Source organism: Emydura macquarii, unplaced genomic scaffold, assembly GCF_026122565.2.
Source record: "Emydura macquarii macquarii isolate MOO-44397 ecotype Brisbane River unplaced genomic scaffold, CSIRO-AGI_Emac_v2 contig_1363, whole genome shotgun sequence".
Lineage (NCBI taxonomy): Eukaryota > Metazoa > Chordata > Testudines > Chelidae > Emydura > Emydura macquarii.
Window position 1 is genome coordinate 10,672,355 of NW_027131500.1, and position 23,553 is coordinate 10,695,907.

The 23,553-nt window shown below is 41.1% G+C and overlaps 1 protein-coding gene and 1 long non-coding RNA gene across 5 annotated transcripts in view; one reads left to right on the forward strand and one right to left on the reverse strand.

Moving 5' to 3' along the window:
* LOC137155460 (uncharacterized) overlaps positions 1-23,553 on the reverse strand; it is an 82,005-nt gene that overhangs the window by 25,697 nt on the left and 32,755 nt on the right. The window contains exon 3 of the long non-coding RNA XR_010920475.1: positions 14,971-15,020. This is a non-coding gene — a long non-coding RNA (uncharacterized lncRNA). The remainder of the gene's footprint in view (positions 1-14,970; positions 15,021-23,553) is intronic.
* The window catches only part of LOC137155456 (kynurenine/alpha-aminoadipate aminotransferase, mitochondrial-like), a 32,276-nt gene continuing 21,904 nt past the window's right edge, over positions 13,182-23,553 (forward strand). Inside the window, exons 1-6 of one of the 4 annotated variants that reach the window (XM_067551731.1) lie at positions 13,182-13,575; positions 17,103-17,164; positions 19,541-19,634; positions 20,882-21,047; positions 22,172-22,304; positions 23,065-23,139. In XM_067551731.1, coding sequence (XP_067407832.1) covers positions 19,568-19,634; positions 20,882-21,047; positions 22,172-22,304; positions 23,065-23,139 — 441 coding nt within the window. In that variant the 5' untranslated portion in view covers positions 13,182-13,575; positions 17,103-17,164; positions 19,541-19,567. The remainder of the gene's footprint in view (positions 13,576-17,102; positions 17,165-19,540; positions 19,635-20,881; positions 21,048-22,171; positions 22,305-23,064; positions 23,140-23,553) is intronic. The other 3 variants (XM_067551733.1, XM_067551734.1, XM_067551732.1) reach the window with 3 other exon arrangements.

Genomic DNA, 23,553 nt, shown 5'->3' on the forward strand with positions numbered 1-23,553 from the left:
CCAAGCCAACGCCTACATCCACAATCTGCACACCATCACTCTCTCACTGCAGTTGGCCTGTAGCCCTTCCTGCAGCTGTTCAGAACTGCAGCATCCTTTTCCTGACTCCACCCTCCCGCAGCATCACAAACTATGTCCCACCCTTCCCCCCCTTCTAGGGGAAGTTTGGCTCCTCAAGAGTCCAGCCACTTTCCCTAGGGGCTACTGCAGTATCTCATTTGCCACTTCACCAGTAGCACCTGCAGTAACTTATTCTGCCACTTCCCCACTGGCAAGTGGAGGAGGGAAGGACTCAGGCCCACCCACTATTCCTGGTCCCAGCCCAGGGACCCTATGGATGGCAGCCTCCTGCTGCACCTTGAGTTCCTCTCCCAGATGCAGTCTCCTTGGGACACTTCACCCAGCCTTTACACCTTCCTTACCCACCCTCAAGGCCTGCTACTACCCACTCCTAGCAGTGATTCTTTCTAAGGTGCTGCAGGCCTCTCAGCCTGCAGGAGAGGTAGTCTTCCCTCCCTGCACTCTGGGCAGAGCAGCCCTGCAGCTCCTTTTATATGGGCCTGCTGGCCTTCAATTGGCTGTTCCTCCCAGCCTCTCTCCTATTGGCCACCTCTCATGCTGCCCCGCAGGGCTGCTTTTAACCCCTTAAGTGCCAGTGTGGGGCAGATGCCCCAGCACAGCTAAAATATATATTCTCTTCTTCTTTGTGGATTTGTGTGTGCAGGCCATAATTTTTCTGAAAGGGATCAGGCCTTAACTGATATTATCCAGCCTAGCTTTAATTTATTTAACCACTTCCTTATTTTTATTTTGACTCCTCTTTCCCCCATCCCATCTCCACTAGCTTATGATCATGTGATCCATTTTCAAAGCAAAAAAAGACTTCACATTATTCAGTATTGCCATTTATAAGAGCTACTTCCTTCTCCATTTTTAGAAAGAAAAAATATATTCCACTTTTGAAATAAAACTGGTTACATTTTCTTTAAAGTTAAAAAAAAAAAATTAGATCATGTAACGTGTTATGATTGGGTTCTTCAACACTGAATGCCCCAGGATCTGTGCTCCCAGTGCCATTTTCGTAACCATGTTTGTTTTTTTTTCTGATGTGAGAGCCCAGTGTGGGCTACTAATATTTATTACAACCCTTTTTATTCATGGTTATCTTTAGAATTGGACATGTACTACTTAAGGCCACAATAATTTAATTAAGTTAATTCACTTCCACTGAGTTAGCACCTCTTTTGTTTCTTCTCACAAATGTTCTACTGAGTATGTTATTGTCTAAGAGCTAGAAAGCACAAGATTTAGTGCTATCTAGACTCTGCGCTCTGTATATTAATCTAAATGCTCAATTCTGCTCTATTTAGTATAGCTGGATAATGCAGAGATTGAAAACTTACATTGCATCTGAGTGCTGCTCAAGAAAACTACAAATGGAAGATGACATCAAATTGTATAATCTGTGCTACTGATGCCTAGCATATGAATAAACCGGTAATATAAATGACTCAGTGACAGATTGCAGAAATAGCTAAGCATTATTCATTGAAGAGATTTTTACAATCAAAAGCCAGTTTCTTTATATCAATATACTGTGACACATGCAATCCCTTTAAGTCAAGAGTTCTCAAACTTTTTAAGCAGTGTGACCCACATCTTAACAGAAAGGTTGTCTCTTGCCCATCACACCCTCTACACCACTCATCCTATCCTCTCTCCCATTTGCTATTACATTAAACCCTGCAGCACCTCTATATATTACTTGCATGAAAAGTAATATTGCAAAAGTATTTCATGTATTTCTAGTTGTCTCTTATGTAACTTATCAGCTGGAAACAAGCTAGAAAGCCAACAGGACTACAGGCTTGACTTAGCTCACTGACTTAAATGAAATTATTGAAGTGTTTAAGTGCTTTGCTCAATTGACCCAGAGCATTCAGCACTTTCCAAGTTTAAGCCACATGCAACCAGCAATTGAGCTACATGCCACCAGAGGCCCAAAAACCACTGTTTGGGAACCTCATCTTTAGATAACTAAAGGATTGCAGTTAGATAACATCACTGTCTACTGTATTCAAGATATTTCTTATCGTAAAGGAAATACAGGGAAAATGTAGGGTACTAAAATAAGATGATCTATTTATCTTGTATAGAATTGGCACTTCTTTACGTTAAAAATTTATACGTTAAAAATTATACAATGATTGAGTGACGCACATAATAGACTTGTTCGCTAAGCTAATCAGAAGGTGGTTATGGAAAGTACTGTTTAGGGCTAATGGTTTGTCAGCGTATATTAGTAGGGCCTTACCAAATTCATAGTCATGAAAAATGTGTCACGGATCGTGAAGACAGACCTCTCCCATGAAATCTAGCTATTGGAGGGGAAAGGGAGGGCCGGGCTGGGGGCACCCATTTTTCCAGGAGGCCCCCAAATTTTCCAGGGCCTCTGAATACAGGCCCCTTGGGCCCATGCATTAATCTGCCACTGGCCAGGACTAGCAGCTAGGAGCCCCCCACTGGAGCACTCCCAGCAGCACAACAGAAACCAGACTCACCTCCCCTTCCAGGAGCCTGCTCCAGCTGCAGGAAGCTCTGCAGCTGCTGCCTTCAAAGCGACCCTCCCCACCACCAATAACACCCATTTGGGTCAGGCTCCCTATGGTTACAACACTGAAATTTCAGATGTAAACCTCTGAAAAATGTGAAATTGACTAATTTTCAAATCCTATGGCCATGAAATTGACCAGAGTGGATGTGAATTTGGTCGGGCCCTATATATTAGACAGTAAAGCAGTCTTGTCATGGAAATAAAGGCAAAAATTACTTTCATTATTTTGCAAATTCCAAAAGGTCCAAGCTGCATTACCGGAATCAAAATATTTTTAATTTGCAATAAAGCTAATTAAAATCATTTGATGACGTGATACTAAAATTATTTAAAAATACCTAAAACAGCTTAAACTATCCCACTTTCTGCCAGCTAAGGCTTGTCGTAGAAGTAAGTAATTTCAGGATCACAGAGCTATTCTATGAAGCATCCTGCTACAGTAAGTACCATTTTATTTGTTAGAACCTCAGTGCTGTTTTCAATGGTTTTTTTATGTTTTATACCATTTAACATATACAGACAAGCCAAATAATGAAGTTTTGTTTTGGTTTGTTTTTAACCAAACCTCTCACTGATTTCTATGGCCAGCTCAAACAGACTTATGCGGTCAATGTGCTACCACCTTCATGCTCCAGAGACGGACTGACTGATCCAAGTAGGACAGATCATTGTTGGACCTCAAAAGAAACAAAAAAGTACTCATATTCTGAATTGCCTCTTGTTAGAATTGTTATTATTTATTATGCAGGCTATTACCATGACACTACTTGAACCATAAATTCCTTTATTAAATCCAAAGGCAAAATGGTATTTTTGCAATTGCTCTAAACATGCCTGAAAAGCCTAAATATTTAAGCAATTTACTACATCCAAACACTAACAAAACATTTTTAAGCATTTGATCAAGATATTTACAAACTGGTTAAAGCCAAGAGTGCTTAGACCCCAGCGCCAAGTTGGTCAGGCAGTTATTAACAATGAAACCTTTAAAAGTTTACTTTTTTTACTGCACCTGGCACCCAATTAACCATGTTTTATTTCTATTACTTTAGGCCAAACCTGAAATAAGATAATATTGGTATTTTGAAGGGTCACTACAAGTTTAACACAACAACTCTTCTCTTCTTTCTCATGATTTCACTCCTTTTGGTCCCATGTATTGGGCCTATTGCTCATGCTAATCCCAACTCACTTTAAAATCATAGTTCACTTAAATCTAATGTGAGTCTATGCTCCTACACTGCTCTTAGCTTGTCTATGGGGCATTCAATGCTGTTATGCCAGGCACTGCTGCCTGCAGGTTCTGGATACCAGATAAGGAATAAAAACACGCCCACTCCAATTAGGTACATTTATCTTTAATATGCCTTACGCTCCAAACAGCAGAGGGAGACCCTAGGGCTCTGCGAAGCGGCTGCAGGGGAATGCCAGACACTCCAGGGTGAGTTCAGGGCAGGGTCTCGCGGCGTGGCTTGCATTTCAAGCTTTTATACAGCATAACCTATTTTCTCTAGGGAATAGCAGGGATTGGCTTATTTACAGTAGGTGGCTTGACTAACACTTTCACTTTCCTTGGCACAAAACACAATTAGATAAATTGCAAAACAGGTTACATAACCTATTTACTACTCAACCAGTCCTGACCAGACCCGTCGTGTCACTATCTCAAACGCGTCACATCATCTTCCGCAGCCTACATTACAGATGCACATTACCAAGCTGAGAGAATTTTTAAAAAATGCTTGCTGGTCACCTGTAATTACATTGACACTCTGAAGGAATCTACATCTTTGAAAGCTCCACTGGAATCTACATTAACTCTGGACTAACTGACTAAGGACGTGTCTACACTAGAGAGTGTTGCTGATGCAAGTTACAGGGATGATCAAAAAGCGCTATAATGACAACGCTTGTGCCTGTTCACACAACACTTATTGTGACTCCGAAGTGCGAACACATTTGGTGCTCTAGCATCGACAGTGAGAACCGTGCACGGTGGCCAGCTATCCCACTGTGCAACTCCCCATCTTGTGCCTCTAGGAGTTGTGGGAAGGTGGAGAGGATCTCAGTGTATCATGGGTGCGGGCTCAGTGTCCTATGATGCAGTGACTTCTGGCCCGTCATTCCATGGATTTCCAACTGTTTTTCACAGCATTTTTCAATGGCCCCAGTTTCCTGCGCACCCGTCATCTCTATCTGAAAGGATGGATTCTGCACTGCTCTCCACTGTTACTGTCAGTGTTCTGAACACAGCATGGCAGCTCTTGAAGCATATTATGAGCTCCCAATTGGAACAGGAATCCGAGGCACCTGACCTGCTGTGTGCCATGGAAAGAAGCAATGCCGGATTACTGTTTGCATTCACAGAGCATCTGCACATGGTTCACCGCTGCTTTTGGGCATGTGAAACAAGCACTGAGTGGTGGGATCTCATTGTCATGCAAGTCTGAGATAACAAGCAGTGTCCGCAGAACTTCCGAATGCGCAAAGCCATCTTCATGGAACTCTGTGTGGAGCTCGCCCCTGCCCTGTGACACAAGGACACCACAACAAGAGCTGCCCTATTGGTGGAGAAGGCATGATGATTGCTAGGTGGAAGCTGGCAATTCCTGACTGCTACCGGTCGGTCACTAATCAGTTTGGAGTCAGGAAGTCCACCGTTGGCACTGTGTTATCGCAAATGTGCAGGGCCATTAATCGCATTCTGCTACGAGGGACTGTGATTCTTGGAAATGTACATGAAATAGTGGATGGCTTCACAGCAATGGGATTCTAACTGTGGCAGGGCGATAGATGGCACATGTATCCCAATTTTGGCCCTGCACCACCTTCCGAAAGAGTATATCAATAGAAAGGGGTATGTCTCTGTGGTACTGCAGGCGCTTGTAGATCACCGTGGGCATTTCACTGACATCAGTGTGGGCTGGTCAGTAAAGGTGCACGAAGAACCCATCTTCAGAAACACTGGCATGTATAGAAAACTGCAAGCAGGACTTTATTGGCAGACGAAAAGATTCCAGTGGGGGATGTTAAAATGCCCATAGTGATCTTGGGAGACCCAGCCTATGCTCTACTGTCATAGCTCATGAAGCCTTATACGGCAACCTGAACAGCAGCAAGGAACACTTCAATAACAGATTGAGCAGGTGCCAAATGACTGTTGAATGTGCATTGGCAGATTAAAAGCTCGCTGGCGATGCCTTTATGGCAGGTTAGATCTAAATGAGGAAAATATTCACATGGTTATAGCCACCTGCTGTGTACTCCATAATATTTGTGAAGCTAAGGTGAAAAGTTTCCCCCTGGATGGAACATAGAGGTGGATCACCTTGCGGCTGACTATGAACAACCAGATGTCAGGGCTATTAGAGGGACACAGCAGGGGGCCATTAGAATCAGGGAGGCCTTGAGGAACCATTTTGACATTGAGCACCACTGGGGAGTCTTTGTAAACAGCACTGTGCCATGCTATGACTGCTAGACAGCTTGCACTGTGTATCAATGTAAGCTGCAACCACCATGTGCAAGAGACAAATAAAGCTTGCTTATTCTTCACAGAGTATGTCTTTGTTGAATAGCAATTATTCACAACACACACAAAAAGCTGGAATGGAGGAGAGAAAGCAGTGAGGGGCAACAGCTGGGTGTAAGTCCAGTTATTATTCTGGAAGCTGTCTGAAGGGATGGAGTGAATGGGGTACCAAGACGGGCTGGGAGTTTGGTAAGAATGTGTGGGTGGAGTTTGGGGAGGACATGGAAAATAGTTCTGGATTGGCTGCAAGAGGCGATGGGGGGCAAGCTCACATGAATTCACTCTGCAGTGTTCTGAGTGACTTTAGCAGCTCTTTTGCTCCACCCAGGCTTTTATCATGCACTTCTGGTGTTCCCTCCTCTCCTGCCTATCAATTTTTTTTATTTTCAGTCTGTCTCCATGCCCTTTTTTCTTTTTTTTTTTTTCCCCACCTCAGAGGACTGGAAGAATTCTTGGAACATCTCTTCTTTGCTCCTCCATGGTTGTTTTCTTATCAGCAGCAGGTGTTCAGCAGTCATGTAGGGGTTCCCCCTCAAGGGCACATCTGTAGCAGCACAATAAACAACTAACAGAAGCATGATTGTGAGTGCAATAACAGCATTGATTCATTGCCGTAAAATACACCGCTTTCTCGCTGTTCCCTGGCAAGTGCACAGCTTGATGATCAATCAGGGCATGGTAAGTTGTGTCCAGGGGAAGGGGAGCACTCAAGCTAGGGAAAAGGCTCAGGATGACTGTTTGGGGCATTGATGCAGGTAGATAGGGACAAAATTTCAAATTGTGCCACCATTTTCCACAGGTGGGGGCATAAAAGCTGATATCTCACTCCTCAGATTAAGCAGGGATGCTAGGGTGCATCTCCTCAATGCGAGCAGCTTCAATCCAGGATCGTATGCTGCTCATCTGTGTGCCGCTTTGGTCCCTACACAAGTGATTGCCAATCAGAGAAGTTTCCTATAATGGAGGAAGAAACAAAGCTACTCTGCTGAGGAATTTCCAGCAGAGGATTGGCGAGTACCTTCAGGAAAGTTTCCTAGTGATCTCTCTGGAGGATTCCCATGAAATCTGAATGTGCATTAACACACTTCACTGCTGCACTGCCTAGTTGAACAGGGGAATGGGAAGCACATGCAAACACAGCTACTCTTGTGCTTTTCCATCCCATCAACCAGCTGTATAATGCAACAAAGCAAAGGACAGCTATACCTCTCGTAAATGAGCAGCATCAGCTCAAAATATCACTTACTAGAGCTCCCCTCTCCTGCATTCTGCACACCAGAGCTGGAGGTCTGGGACTGGCTCAAATCCTCCGTGGTCGAGAAGAGGTCCTTACTCCTCATATCACCAAACAATCCAATCCCCTGCTCCACATTGTCCTCCAACTCGACCTCCTTGTTCATGACTTCATTGGCGTTGAGTCCGGTGTCTGCGGAGGTATCCATGGGTCTCCTGGTGGTGGAGGTGTAGTCGTCGCCGAGGATGTCTTCCAGCTCCTTATAGAAGAGGCAGGTCTTTGGCTCTGCACCAGAGCGATGGTTTGACTCCCTAGCCTTTTCGTATCCCTACCGCAGCTCCTTGATTTTCATACTGCACTGCAGTGTGTCCTGGTCATAGCTCTTCTCCTCCATGCCACAAGAAATCTGACCATAGGTATCAAAGTTCCTTCAACTGGAGCGGAGTTGGGAATGCACAGCTTCCTCTCCCCAACTGCTGATCAGATCCAAAAACTTTGGTGTGCTCCAAGAGGGAGAATGTTTGGTGTGTGAAGCCACCATGGTCAGCTGGGAAGATGAGATGTGAACTCTCCATGTCAATCAAGCAGGAAGTGGAATTTCAAAAATTCCTAAGATTTTAAAGGTGGAGGGACAGATGGCTGCAAGGCAGCGGAGTTCAAACTAATGGCCAGAGCGGTCAGGATGGGCATTGTGGGACACTTCCTGAATTCCATTTACCGTGACATAACCAAGCGCGATATCTACAAAAAACTCTATGTTTCTAGTCAAGATAGTTTTATTTTGTCGCAAAATCAGGAGAGTTGGGTCAGTGGTGGCGGCAAGAGGATTACAGTATGTACACTATCACTGTTTTGGAGCAAAAATCAGTACTGTAGACCAGCCCTAAGAGGCATTAGATCTTTAGGGCCAAACATTAAAAACACAGGTCTCTCACAAAAAAAAAAGTGAGTGCACATGCAGACTAGTATTTGTATTCATAAAACAACCATTTGCATTTTCAAATTCAGTAAATATTCACATATAGAGATATTTGTGCACACAAACACATGTTTTTCATATGTGATATCTTGTGCACATGTGCATTTTGGGGCTCAGGTTTTGAAAGTTTGTTCCTATATACTAAAAGGCTCTCTTTGTGTGTGTTGTTTCCAGATCTGTCAGACTGGCGCATCCCTACAGCTGGCATGCTTCTATGGATTAAAATCAAGTGATTTTCCTGTAAACAATGGGTGATCATAGACCAGGCCTTACAGAATGAAGCAAGAATCAAAATAGATTGTGAAACTATTTTCAGTAATTGTCAAGAGATTGGGAGTGAGAAAGTACATTCCCAAGTGAAAGAGTGGTTTATGTGGGACAATAAAACAAAATCCAATGTTCACATTTAATACAGACTGGAATTTAATGTGTACTTTCAAATAAAGTATGCTGCACTATTTAAATAGTTGAAAATCTAATGGATAAGGATTACCAGTTATGGTGTTGCATTTTTACAAACTCAGAACTTTTTTCCCCTTCCATCATTATGCTATAAGTGACTCTGGTATGAGAAAAATAAGTTTAAAAAAATAGTATGCTGTATAGTTAAATACATTTGATTTTGTAAGGAATGAATTAAAGAATGAAAACCACATCAGGATGGAAACTAAAATTCCATTTTATTTTTCATCTTTTATATTTTTAGCAATTAAAAGCAAAACTAAGCTCCAAAAAAACCACTAGTTAACCTAATGATCTGACATTTCTCTATAAAACAACTCACTATTTTTCCAAGCTCCCTATTTCCTTCTCATGACCTCCACTTCCAAAAAAAATCTAGAAAAAGTATTTTAAAAGTGTTTATAGTTTAGAAAAATACTGTGTAAACATGGCACCTTCTTACTAACTGATCTGATCCCTGTGTTTTCAGTCATATTTGCTTATTTTATTGCCAAAAATACTTTTTTACTACTTTTTTATTCTGTTAAAGCCAGTAGAATCATACACAACTACATTACCTACAGGGTAGTGATCTAGATTCTATCCTGGCTCACATAGCTTTAGCTAAACTCCCATTGCAGGATCAAAAATCTCTCCCCAGCTGAACCTGTGCAGCCTCCCCAGGACAATGGAGCTGCACGGATGCAAAATTCCTGCATAATCTTCATTTCTGGCAGTGAACCATAGAAAGAGCATGGCTTGACTTTCAGATCACAAGTATTGATTGCAGGGATAGCAGCTAAGAAAAAAAACCTGTTTATAAACTGAACTGACTTGATCTGGAAGGTTGGACAAGAACTATAAATATGGAACTGTCTGATGCTATTTTTACAGTCGCTTTTCAGAGTGCACATCAATTCTACTTCAAGATTCTTTGGAGTCTGAACAGATTAATGGAATAAAATCTTTTTTCTTAGATGCTGCTGTTCTCTGAGCAAGCATTAACAGTGATAGCTCAGATCCTAGTTTCTGTGTAAGACCTTCTTTCTTCCTTCTCAAGAGGAGATGAAACAGGTGAATGCAGTTTACTCTGCTTAACAGCCCCAAAGTGAAAAGATCAATCTGATTTTCTTGTTCATCTGAAGGTGTTTACATTCAGACAGCATTCTGGCTTGCAGACCTCTTTTTCTCTCATTTTTTTCTTCCAAGATAAAATTGCAACTATCTATTGCACAACATTATGCTTGATGATTTTTTTCTCATAGGTTTAAAATCTCAATGTTAAACAGGTCCATTGGTGCAACAGTTACAAGTTAGAGTAGTTTTTTGGGGTGTGCATGTAAATCCCCTTGGTATTAACAGAAGTTATATACATGTTGACAGAAACTGCTGCAGAGTTTTGCTTTCACTTGATTGAAATAATTACCCTCCTTCTGATGCTTTGTGTCCAAATCTAACCTGGGTAGGCTAATGCACAGTATGTATCTGGTGAATTTACAAATCAGTAATAACTCTCGGATTCCTATATTCTACTCCATTTAGTCCCTGAACACTGACAAATATCACATTGTAACATCTAGCAGCACAGTTTGTGGTTAGAATGCTTTTCAAGATGCCTTTCGGTTCAATATTTACAAAGAAAGATCTCTCTAAACAACTTACTCACATCAAAGCCAACCCAAGGATTAAGCAGCTTTCTGATTTGCAAAGTAGGAGGAAGCAGGAGAAAAATTAGGTGGTTTAATCAAAGAGTTGATGGAAAATGTTCCATAATGGCTTTAAATACTGAGCAGAGAGCTACTATGCAATCCAGTGTGTCTGCAACCGTATCGTGTGTACAGCTTCTCACATTAGGAGTTCTGAACAAAGTATTACATTTGATGAAGACAAAGGTTAGTCATTATTGTGAGAGAAAAATAAATTAGTAACTAAGAAGAGTTAAATATTATGAGCAGGGACCATCTAAACTATATTCTCTGCTGGCACCAAGGCACTTAAACACTGCGAGCCAGGCATGGCCAAAATCTAAAATTGAATCAGCTAGGGTCCCTTGTCCCCATCTTTCCAAGGTCCAAGTGCATCCTAATGCACAATAGAGTATGCTGCGTTATCACAAAGTTTAGCATCACAGTTTGTATTTGATCAGATTGTTTAACTGATGTTTGCCGCTTAAATTGTGCAACCTGTATATTGATATTTAAGTAGACTTTCAAGTTGTTATTCTCAAATAATAAATCAATTACATTAAAATTGCTCATCAAGTGAATATTCTTATTTCATTGAGGTCCAGGTCCTGCCATCCTTATACAATCCATCTCCCACTGACATGCTGCTCAGGTTACCTGGCCCTTAATGAATTTCAGGACTCAGGCTCCAATACAGCAAAGCACTTAAGCACACGATTAAATCCATTCATATTCCACAAAGCACGTAAGCATGGAGAAAAGGCTCTATTTTTTGTCGGGTGGGATTATTATGCACATGAGTATGAGTAATCAGACTTCATATTTATCACTTTGAATGTCTTGCTAACACAGGACCTCAACCTGCTAGTGCTGAGTTCCCTCGGCATCCTGAAGGATTAGATTCAGTAGGATAAAATCAATACTAGTCTCTGTTTTGTAAAGAAATTATATTTTATTCCAATAATGTTTCTCTTCTTTGTTGTTTTATTTTAGGTTTTTTGGAGGCTGACTAAATTTATAAAAGAAGCTGCATGAAGAGACAAAAAGTAAAGCCTGCGCAGAACTAATGACGTTTTCAGAAAACAGGCATCATTTGAAGAGTGTCCATTTTTCTGTACTGATGAAAAATTACTACACATCCTGTGTTTTCAAAGAGTTCTTAGCTCTTGTTTAGCCTGAGCACTTGTTTAGCCTGCAAAAGAGAAGAATTGAGGGGGGATTTGATAGCAGCCTTTAACTACCTGAAAGGGGGTTCCAGGGAGGATGGAGCTAGGCTGTTCTCAATGGTAATAGATGACAGAACAAGAAGCAATGGGGGAGGTCTAGGTTGGATATTAGGAAAAAGTTTTTCACCGGGATGGTGGTGAAGCACTGGAATGGGTTACCTAGGGAGGTGGTGGAATTTCCATCTTTAGAGGTTTTTAAGGTGCGGCTTGACAAAGCCCTGGCTGGGATAATTTAGCTGAGGTTAGTCCTGCTTTGAGCAGGGGGTTGGACTAGATGACATTCTGAGGTCCCTTCCAACTCAAATCTTCTATGATTCTTACAAGATTCTTTATCTCAAACTGCTGTTACAGTAATGGTATTGAATTGTGTTAATTCTAAACTTGGTCTTGGATTACACTCCTACAAACACATTGACTGCATTAATCATTTATTTGACTGCAGATAGTTAATAATTTTGCTATTTCTAAGACCTTATTTTTTCAGCACTTAAGTAACCCTATGGAATTTGTACCTGGAACTCATTACTATAGTGCTGATTCATTTTGTATGAAGGATCATTATTCCTGGTTATACCGGGGATTAGAATAGACGATTTTAACACTGATTTTTATTTAATTTCAAAGTGGATCACTGAGAAATATCTTGATGTTGCATTTTTCAGTTAAAAGCTTGATATTACTGTAGAGATAAGGAGAGAATTCATGTCTAACCCGATCCTGCAAGGTTCTTAGTGACCTCAACCACAGTTTCAGTGCGAATTGAGGGTACTTCCCATCTTTCAGGAGGCACTCAGCACCTTGCAGGATTATGTCTTTAATTATGTAAATCATCCAAAAGCAAATAAACCAAATGACTACCAAGCAACATCCATAGATTATTTTTTTTTGTGATGTTATTTCCTAGAATAAAAAGTTATATTGTGTTGCTACCATATAGAATCTCCGTATTATTTTTCATAATGTTGTTGGGTGGCCAGCAATCTCTGGCATATTCCAAGCAAAATGTTAAAGGTACTAAAACATCTAAATGCCAGCATGTTTTGATCCATCCTTTGTGAATGTTCTGTAACTGCCCAAGGTCACCTAACTTTTAGTCTTTTAATCTACAGTTCTTTATGGACTGAAAAAACAAAGCTTCATCATTCTCTCTCTTCCACCATTTTAGTCTCCTTACTTTTATTACAGTTGGTGTAGGCCACGCAGCTATGAATACACCAAGCTAGTTGGTGAGTGTAGGAAGGCACTGTGGCCTGCCCCGAAGACAGAGCCCAAGAGAGGGCGCGAGCAGCCTGAGTGGACCAAACCAGGCCCAGCAGCAAAGTCTGCCTGGCAACCAGGGAACCGAGCCACGATAAGACTGCCCAGCCAGCCCAATCAGCAGCAGCAGGGCGGAGCCCCCACAGGAAGGGGCGGTATAAAAGCACGGCCCCAGAGCTCAGTCAGGGAAAGACTGCTGCCGGAGACAGACGTGCTGCCCCGCTGGCAGAGGCGTTGGCCAGAGCAGAGCCTGCAACCAACCCCGGCCCCGGAGACTGGGTAGGGCCTTCCCAGAGCTGGACCAGGCAACCCGGCCAGAGAGACTGGGCCCGGGTACCTGGACCCCGGGACTGGGCAGAGGCTCTGGAGCAACCCGGGTGGAGGATACCCCCCTGAGGCCGGATGGGATCTGGAGGAGCTGCCAGCCACCGAGCTCCCTGAGTTGGGACAAGACCTGGAGAAGCTGCCGGAAGCCGAGCCCCTCCCCGTGCCAAACGACCTAGAGGAGCCGCCCCTCGAAGAGGAGCTCCCCGCATTGCCGCTTGTGGATGAGGAGGGACTGACGGGCCAACCCCAGACGGAGTACCCTATGATACCGAGGCAACAGGTACTGGGGCCAGTGGGGAGGAAATAGTCCAGGGGCAGCCATAGCTTGTGGCTGAATCTGAGGCCTAGTTGATGTGTTGCGGCGGGAGCCCAGCCGACACAGTGGCAACCACTTTTGCCACTGCTAGGGCCCTGGGCTGGGACGCAGTGGAGACGGGTGAGCTTGCGTCCCTCTCTCCTTTTCTTAGCCCCCTCCAAGGAGAGCCTCCTGCTCCCTACTGCTCCAGAGAGCGACCCCACTGCTGACTTGTTCGCTTGCCCTGCCTGAGGGCCAGAGCGCCAAACTGCTTGCTCACCCTGCCTAAGGGTTAGAGCAATCGACTACTTGCTCGCCGAAAGCGAACCGTTTCCCCTTGTGTAGGAAGGCGCTGTGGCCTCCCCCACAGACAGAGCCCGAGGGAGGACCCCAGCAACCGGGCCAGCGAGGACAACCCAGTGACAGTGAGCCTCGACCAAGGGTAAAACATACTTGGTCTGAATAAATCATACTCTAATTGAAAAAAGCATGGGTGTCCTATTTTTTATATTGAATGAAAGACACATGGAATGCTCACTCATGTTAATACCCAGGTGGAAGAGAGCTTTCTCCCAGCTATTGCATGGCAGTACTCATGTCTGAGCTCTGCAACTGTAAGAATATAGACACTGGGATGTACTGTTCTTTTTTTCCCAAAGAGAACAGTACTTTTCACCCCAGACTTTCTGTGAGTTTGCCAAGTAATTGTTGCCCCTTTTTGACCCAAGTGGCTAGTCAAAACTTGGAGCCATGGGATGTTCCAGATGGAAACAGAAATTGATGAAGACTGGAATTTTCTTTGAGGAAACCTTGTTTATTTTACAAGGAATTTAGAGCGCTCCGCATTCTGAATGTAGGAGGAACCAAGAACAAAAGGAACAGTTTCTTAGCTTACAGCCCCCAAGCCTCTTTAGTGAACAGGAGACCCAAACTTCCTCCCTCTCTAGCTTTTTCCAGGGTCACACTGGTCCTACAGGCTCCTACTTGGCTTTGGCTTTGCCTCTCCCTCTTTTTCTATTCTTGTCTGTTCTCAGTTTGTATGTGATCTCTCTTCCCACACAGACACACACATACTCAAAACAATACTCAATCAAAAGTTCCTGGTGTGTGTTCACATGCACCTTTTGTTTTAAGTAGTGCTTATCCTTACAGTGATGTTAATTGAGGGGTGAGTCCCCCTATCAATCTCCATGGGGTTTTAACTCAACCCATAACGAGGTTTCACCCAGATACCACCACAATTAAACTCCTTATGACAAGTAGGTTGTCCTCACTGCTATTCCCCTACTCTATATCTTCTTGATTACCAGAATTGAGCACAGCATTTCAAATATTGTCTCTCTGCACCCTTAAACAGAATTTTACATCACTAAAACTTACCTCTCTATGTTCTGGAATTCTTAAATTCTATGAAGTTCTCATGCTAGTACCTAGCAAAAAAAAAAATACTTTTTGAGTAATGAGTATATAAAAATGAGCTTTACACTTCAAAGCCTAGAAGTTTAAATTGCTTAACATTGGATAATGCCCCCCTCATATCTTCTCTGCAGTAATGTGCAAAATTTCAAACTCACTATTAAACTGATGGAGTTTTGATCTTCCTCTTCTTTTTCTTAACATAAGAAGCTCAGGAAAATATCCTTTTGCTAGACACTTTATGAAGAAAGTGAGCCAGCTCCCGTGGCATGTGTACATATTGCCTCACAGAGCATCTCAGGAGTAAAACTGCAGCTTCTGAGTTTGGATACACCTAGAGAATTGGCTTCCGCTGGCACTGAAATGCAGCCATCTCTGAGGTAGTACACAGCAACTGTTTAACACCACATGCTGTACCAGCACTATGAATAGTGTTTAGTACAAAGTGAATACCATGCTCAGTGGATAATTGATTCAGCATGGAATCAAGAGGAGTGCCACAAATTAAAGCAGGAATACCACTTTCTGCGGTGTCCATTGGAAGTCTCCCAGCCAAGTTACTTAATCAAGGCTTGACCCTACTTGTATAAGAGTTGATGAAATCATAGCCTGAGTTAGCATGGCAGCCTGGTTTAATTTGTCTGTTCAATAACCTACAAAGCAATGTGTTAAAGGAAGTGACATTGGCTCATTGCAGCAGAAGAACCCTTTAAAATATGTACCTTTGCAGTACTAGGATGACATCATTACCACAGCCTGGCCTGCCCCGCTTCGCTAGCAGGACTGTGATTGCTTGGTGCAGGTCAAGTGCCTTTTAATACAATTTCATGCAGTATTGAAAGAGAGCAAGAGAGAGAGACTGCTCTTTCTTGGGTCTAGAAGGAATGCAGGGGTTCCTGTGTTTTTCCTGCTGTGATGTAACTATAAAGAATAGTGTGAGGTGAAGGTTGCATTTATTTACTTAACTGATGGCAATGGCACCTACTGGATCCTCTGGCAGCCTGAACATCTGTACAAAACACAGGTAAATTACATTGGCTGAAAATTCAGAAAAAGCCTGTAAGTCCATTCTTCCCACCTACACCTCAGAGCCCAGCCTGCCAAGAAAAGCCAGGGAAAACAGAACAGCTGTAGAGGTTAAGGGTTTAAAAAAAAAAGTAAACAGGCTCTGTCTCACTGGGGTGGGGTGCATTCTAAAATAAGTGCCCATGACTAAAAAATGCCTTGCCGCATGTCTACGTCTATTTAACCCTTCATCTAAATAACTTCAGTGGGAACAGCTCTGTGCCTTAGAGAAATCAGGCCAATTACTATGGACTTGGCTTTCTAAATTTAGAAACCCATTTATGAAAATCTTGACCTAAAATCTGTATTCTGCTGTTGCTATTAAAAGGAAATTACTTCCTGAAACGGGGAGCTGGTTCCAGGGTGATATAGCCAGGATGCCTGTTCAGTTTTTATTGATCAACAGCTGGGGTGACTATTCTTTATGTTGCTGACAGCCGTGTTCACTGTAACACCTGCTGTACAGAATAGGCTTAATAGGAGCCCCAGAAATTTATATTTACAACATAGGAAAAATGCTCATTCTTCTCACATTTTTACTAAAGTCATCGCACATACCTGTAGATCTTAGTACAGTATAAACGAAGGAATCACTTTGTACTTTGATTTTATATTTTCTTTTATATGTTTTAAATCATATATTTACCACAGATGAACAATCCCAGTTCAATATAATTGTATGATGAATACAGAACAACATCCCCTCTCATCCTATTACATTTTCGTTACCTACTCATTTGGTTATAAACCTATGTTTAAAAATGCTTTTGGTTACATTAAGAGTTTCAAAAATCAGTGCTCCTTTTCTGAGAAGGGCTTATGTTCAGGAATACTTTCTAGGTAAATAATTTACAGTAATTTCAAATAAGTGTTCGGGTAAAATCTGCAGCACATTGATGATGTGAAAGAGTGTGAGTCTGAGGAACTATGTGATCATTTGTATATTTGCTTCTGACTAGATCAGGAGTAAATCTCATTGGGTTATTATTATAATTCATTGATTATTACTTCTTTGTGTCTGATTGCTGAAGGGATGCCTCTTCTGAAAACTCTACTGCTTCTCTGATCTTTTTCCTACTCCACACTCCTGTTGGTAAGTTTTACTTTTTAAATCCTTAAAACTTTGTTTTTAAAATGATCATTTCTTTCATTGTTGTTACACGTCACATTTTTAAGTGTTGTAGTTTCCTAAAATAAGTAGTGCCCAGATTTTTTTTTTTAAATCAGGGGACACAACAACTTCCGAGGATACCCATCTTGATAAAATTTTCCCTTTGGGGGAAAATCTCTATTAGTAATGCTGTCTGGAAGTTGCTTCTCATTTACCCTCCTTAGTGACAATTTTTTTTAAAAACAGCATACTGTGTACTGGCTACAGTCTTCATTGTAATGTTGCTCAACTTCTACAAGCAGATCCGCAGCTGTTGAAAATTTCACCAGCTGAGACTGTGTCCCATAGTCTGTTCTTCACTTTTATCTTTTTGCCCAGATTCACCTCTATTTTTCCAGCCTATTCTCTACTTGCTATATAGATCTGTCTATCTTGCCACTAAATCTATTTTCAAAACATTTTTACTACCTTCACACACATCTTCCTGTCTCAGCGACTTTGAATTTTTCCAGAACAGCTTTTTATCAAGCTCTTCTTTTCCGAAGAGGTGCCATAAGGGAGGTGCTTCAGTGCCTATGTATAGCCTCCAGGAAAATAAGCCTATAAGGAAAATTCTAGTTTGCACTCTGGGTCTTCTATACCAGAAGAAGTGACATAAAAGAACTGGAAAGCCCCCGTCCTCCTCCCCCAGGACTATCTCATGTAGAAGGCCTCCCCAATAAACTGTATGCCACCCCCTGCAGGAAACCAACACAACAGCAGAGGTGTAACTGGGATATTCCACAGCATGATGAGGGCATGGTCAGCATGTTACCCAGCTATTCTGCAGTGACAATAGCTCATAGGGATCACCACAGCTGGGGCCCAAGTTAGGGCTGTACTGATCTGTGCTGCACCCCCACTCCTCCATTGGTCTTAGCACTAGCACATGGACCATAACACTTAGCAATGCGACTGCTAAGGCAATGTTCATGGTAGTAGGTGGAAAACATGTTTTGATTAATAGAACATATAATCCAAGTAAAAGAGCTATTTGTGCTAAATGTTGAAGTAACGTTTTATAAAAATAAAAAGTGAAGTGAAAAAGAGTTCTCTGTTACTTCCTTCTTGGCACAGATAGAAAGTTCTGTTAGGGCATCTCATTTCCTGGGAATCCTTCTCTCCAAAGTGACCATTCAATAGAATAAAATACAAATATTAGACGATACAAAAACCAGACTGGGGAGCAGAGAGAGGATCGGGCCTTGGAAGATAGTTCCAATTTTCTTTTGCCATCTAGAAAACAGCAGAAATGAGCTCCTTTGGAAGTTCTGGAGGGAAACTGGTGGTTCTGGTTCTTGGCAAGACAGAGTGGTGAAAGACAAATGCACTTCTAATCTCCCTTATAAAATACAAGCTGCCTTAAATGGTACCATGTCAAAAGTGCAGAACTTAAAATTCAGTGAATGCCTCCACAATTTTCCCAGAGATGCTCACAAACATTAAACACATTCTAATGGACTAACTGTAACAAACCACAAGGAGAAGCCCCAACTTCTGAACAACAGATTCTCACTAATCCTTCTAAATACAGCACTTACCCAGCAAGGTCCCTTTATTCCCCTGACTTAACAGTATGGAACTTGAACCTCCTCAGTTGCACCCATCAAAGAGATACAAACAGCTTACCCAGCTCTAGGGAATCAGTCCCAGAATCCCCTTTCAGGGAAAACCCAAGATCCAGTCTAAAATCTTCCCCAAACCTCTTCATAAAGTAATAAACCTGCCAAAGAAACATAATATCTGTAAAAATAACTGAGCAATGAGGCTAAAGGATCCAGCCATTTCATTGTTTAACATTTGTGTATAGCACCTGGAACTAATGACCCCTTTGTAAAAGTGTTCTCCAAGGTGATTTTTTTCTTTTCTTTTCTAAGGCCATGTCTACACTGATGGTGGCAAATTCGCTGCCATCAGATTGATTTTTTCCGATTCAATTGAACGGCAGTGAAGACACGCTCAATCAATCCGGAAGTTGATTGATTTAATAAAACCACCTCTCCAAAAAGTGTAGCACTGCATTGGTGGGTACGCATTTCCCGTTGACACAGCGAAGTGGGGACAGAGTGCTAAACAGAAGTTACGAAGTCGACGAGAGTTACGCAAGCTACTCTGCGTAGCTTGTGTAACTCCTGTCGATTGCCACCAAATTTCGCCAGCAGTGTAGACCAGGCCTAAATTAACAAACAATGGAACAACAAAGAAGGCATAAGCTAAATATTGCACTATATTATTCATTGTGTTTAGAAATCAAATCAGAGACTTACTGAAGAGTGAAATGCTTTCCTTTTGTTTCTTTTCCTATACTAATTGACTCAGAATTAGGTTGCTTCTTGTATCACCAGCATGAACTACTCCCGATTTCTCTCAGTAGTAAGTGCAGCAAGAGAGCAAAATCTTTTAAGACTTACAAGTGAGTACAAAATATTTCCTCCTACCTGACTGATGTCTTCCGTGTACTACTGACTTCTTTTCTGTATTCATCAAGGACAACTCAGCTGAACATTGGGAGTTATATCCAAAAGATTTGAGGGTAGTGGCTAGGATGCTACTTAGGGTATTTTTAAAGACTTGGTAGGGTGCTGTTTTGGGGCAGGTGAAATTTTCATCTCAAGCTTTAAATCAGTTCTCATTCCACCCAATGGAAATCAGTGTGACTCAAAGCAGAGAAAGTAAAACATTCATTCATCCTATAGTTCTACAACTATATATTCATAGTAAGACATCCACAGTTATCTCGGGAATTGGGTTTTTGTGGGTGAAGAACTCTTTAAATTTAGCAGAATTTGGCTGGTTTTGGAGCGCCAAATAAACTGCACTAATTGGAAGCAATTAGTTTTTTACTGGAAAAGTACTGAAAGGTGGTAAAAAAAAGTTAAACTTTTTTTTACAGTATACAAATAGAAAGTCTCATTACTAAAGCGACACTTATTTAATAAAATTGTAGTGGAGTATTAAATCCTTCATTTTCCATGTTTGAAACTTGGAGAGCATCATGGAGCACGTAGTCCAAAAAAAAGATGCCTACAGCTTACTTTTAAAAGTTTGTGCTAAACTACACTGGACAGACAGTAGCTTCAACTGTTGGCTTGCAACCTCCATTAAGATTGGCCGTGGTCTGCATCAGATACCTCCTGACAGCAGTTAGTAAATGAAAATGTCCCATTTCCAAGTCAGCATTTACACAGAGTTGTCCTTTCTGACTTTAAAAAGAGTATGATCATCCTTCTAGAAATTAAACCAAACACCAGATATGAGATGCCTCCAGATTTCAGAGACGTTCAAACCTAGATCCAAACTTAGCGATTCAGCTCATCTTTAATACTTTCTAGCTAATGTTTCACGTATGTTCAAGTCACAGCTGACAATTTATCAAAAACTGACGGTATTGGCATTTCTATAACTGTTCACAAAAACATGACATTTTCATTTACTGACAGCAAACAAAAACCTTTACAGGGCTGAGCAATATAGAAACAAATGAGACGTATTGTTCTTGCACTAAAACAATGTACAGCCTCATGAATGAAGAACACCACATACTTACTTTCAGATTTGACTATAATGTTTTAAATAGAGTTGAATACTGTAACAGTGCATTCTCTAGTCCATGCAGTGTGCAAACTCCAATGGATGATGTCTTCCTTATGTTCATTACAGGTAGTGTGGCACAGAAGAATCCTTCAATAATCATGATCTCTGGAGGCTTGCCAAGTCCCAACTATTTCCCATTTAAAACAGCAAGTTTCACTATTGAAGATGGAACTACTCTTGAAATTGGGGAGGCATTGATGAAGAGGGCCCTCCAGTATTCTGACACACAGGGGTAGTTTTCAAAAACAATCTGACATTTCTTAATCTCTTAAATTAATTTCATATCGAGTCCAGGATGAATAAAAAGAGTTGATCTTTTTAATACAACACCTGTTTACTTTGGGAGGCTGAATTTAAGTGTTTGTGTTTTAATCTTGAATGTAAACAAACATAAAACAGTTTCATTGTTCATTTTTCAATTTTTTTTAAAATATTCATTATTCAATAAGGAAAACTGAATGGTTTCATTGTGTCCATCAGCCTGTTTGTTTATTGTAAGGACTGAGCTGATCAAAATACAGAATTTCTGTTCCATGAGGAATTCTGATATTTCAATGTTTTCATTGCAAATTGGGACCAAAAGTCAAAATATTTAACATTTAATAGTTTAATTAATTACAATTAATACTTTAATTAAAACATTTAATACTTTAACAAAGTATTGAAACATTCTGAATTTTTTCGGTTTGGTTTCAGCCACAGGGTGAGATTGTGGGGGCAGCCGGAAAGATGGAGTCAGGCAAGGAAGCTAGTCCTATCAGGGAGAATAGGGGCATGAGGGATCTGAAAACATAACTCCCATAAGGCACTGTTGTGACATAGCTGGATCCAGAAATGAACATCCACCTGACCTGAAACAAAATGATTCATTTCAATTTTCCTGACAGATAATTCTGAAGAAAGTTTTCTTTTCCTCTGGAAAATTTCAACCACCCTCTTTTTCAATAGTAAAATGTTTCATTCCAAGTGTGACCTTTGGTTTTCATCTCTGAACACTTATCTGCACTACCTTAACTAGTTCACCAACTGTAAGCTGCCATATGAAATAATAAATCCATGAGCATTTGCCTGAGTGAAAATTGAGAACTGATCCTGCAATCTCTAATCTCATTTAAGTCAATGATGGGACTACTTGAAAGAGTAAGAACTAATAAAGATAGTCAGGATTTGCAGGATCAGTGTTTAAGTAAGCACTTCAGAATTCGATCCATATGCATTTAACAACAGCCATACACAGGTTGTTCAGAAATCGTGCTGCATCAGGGCAGCAAAGGGACGCTATCAATAAATGTCTCTGTGGTTTATAGAGTGCTGTGGACACAAATGAGGAATAAAGGAATGACACTTCTGTTTCAGAATTCCAGAATTGTTATCCTGGCTAAAGGATTTGCAGAGGACTCTCCACAATCCTCCCACAGCCAAATACAGTCCTGATCAGGGCCAAATGGAGATATGTGTCACCATCGGCAGCCAGGATGCCTTGTCTAAAGTAAGACTGAAAGGAGAATCAAATACTGGCATAGCCATGCTACATACACTATAGTTATATCTACAAAATTTAGTTCTCAAGGAACATAGCCCATGGTTGATTCCCTTCACTCCATTTCAAGTAATATAACCTTCCCCTAATACTGAAATATTAAATAAGCATAGGTCGGGAATCTGGATAGACTTCTACAGTGAAAGATCCATTCCCACATATGGTATAGAAACACCATGCTAGATCTGCTACTTGTTTGGAAAAGTGTGTTTAATTTGTTAATGTTTTTGTTCAATGGCATAACATCTTTAAACTTATTTTCACTTTAGCAACTATCATAATAATTTTGAATTGAAAAAAGTGCTATTTTATTATACATTTTTTATACAAAGGAAAATTGTCCAGCATGGGTGAAATCCTGGCCCTCTGCAGTCAATTGCAAAATTCCCATTGGTTTCAATGGGGCTCAGATTTCACTTTCTAAGCCTATTATTCTTGCCTTATTCACAGCAGTAGCCTGATTAAAATTATAGGCTAACTTGTGTGAGTGAAGGCTATATACATGTGTATGGTAAGCAGGCCTTGGTTTCTTTTTTTGACTAGTCCTAATTTCTTTATTCTAAATGGGGATAAATTATTAAATGAGGAGGAAGGCAAAAACGCTACAATGTAATCAATACAAATAATCCAATCAGAGTATATAGCAAGGTGTATGGTATACAGGAGGAAAGGTCACACTATTGTAAAATAAATTATTCTTATTGGACAGGTGTTCGACATGCTTGTCAATCCTGGAGATAATGTCCTTTCAGAAGACCCTAGCTACTCCGGGGCTCTGTCAGCAGTGAGTATTGTTTAGGTCTGCAAAGCCATGCAAAGTTCTTCCTGAAATCAAGATGAAAAATTTGCAGTATGTGATTTTTCTCACTGATGTATGCATCACATGGGGGCCACACCTATGGATATCTGGAGATCTATACATTGCCAAGACCAATCTGTTTCTTTCGGTAGTCATGGGTACATTTTGAAAAGGATCTCTCTCAGGCCTCCTTTTGTGCATACATAAAACTAGACACATGCAGTATGTGCTCTTGTTTGGCTTCTGAGGCCAATGGATTTTGAAGATGTAAGTTCTAACACCTGTAAACAGGTTTTTGACTGTTGAAAGCAGGGTGAAGTGATTTAAATCAAGGAAAATTAAATCATGATTTAAATCACCCAAAGGAAAGTCTCAATTTAAATAATTGATTGTAATCAA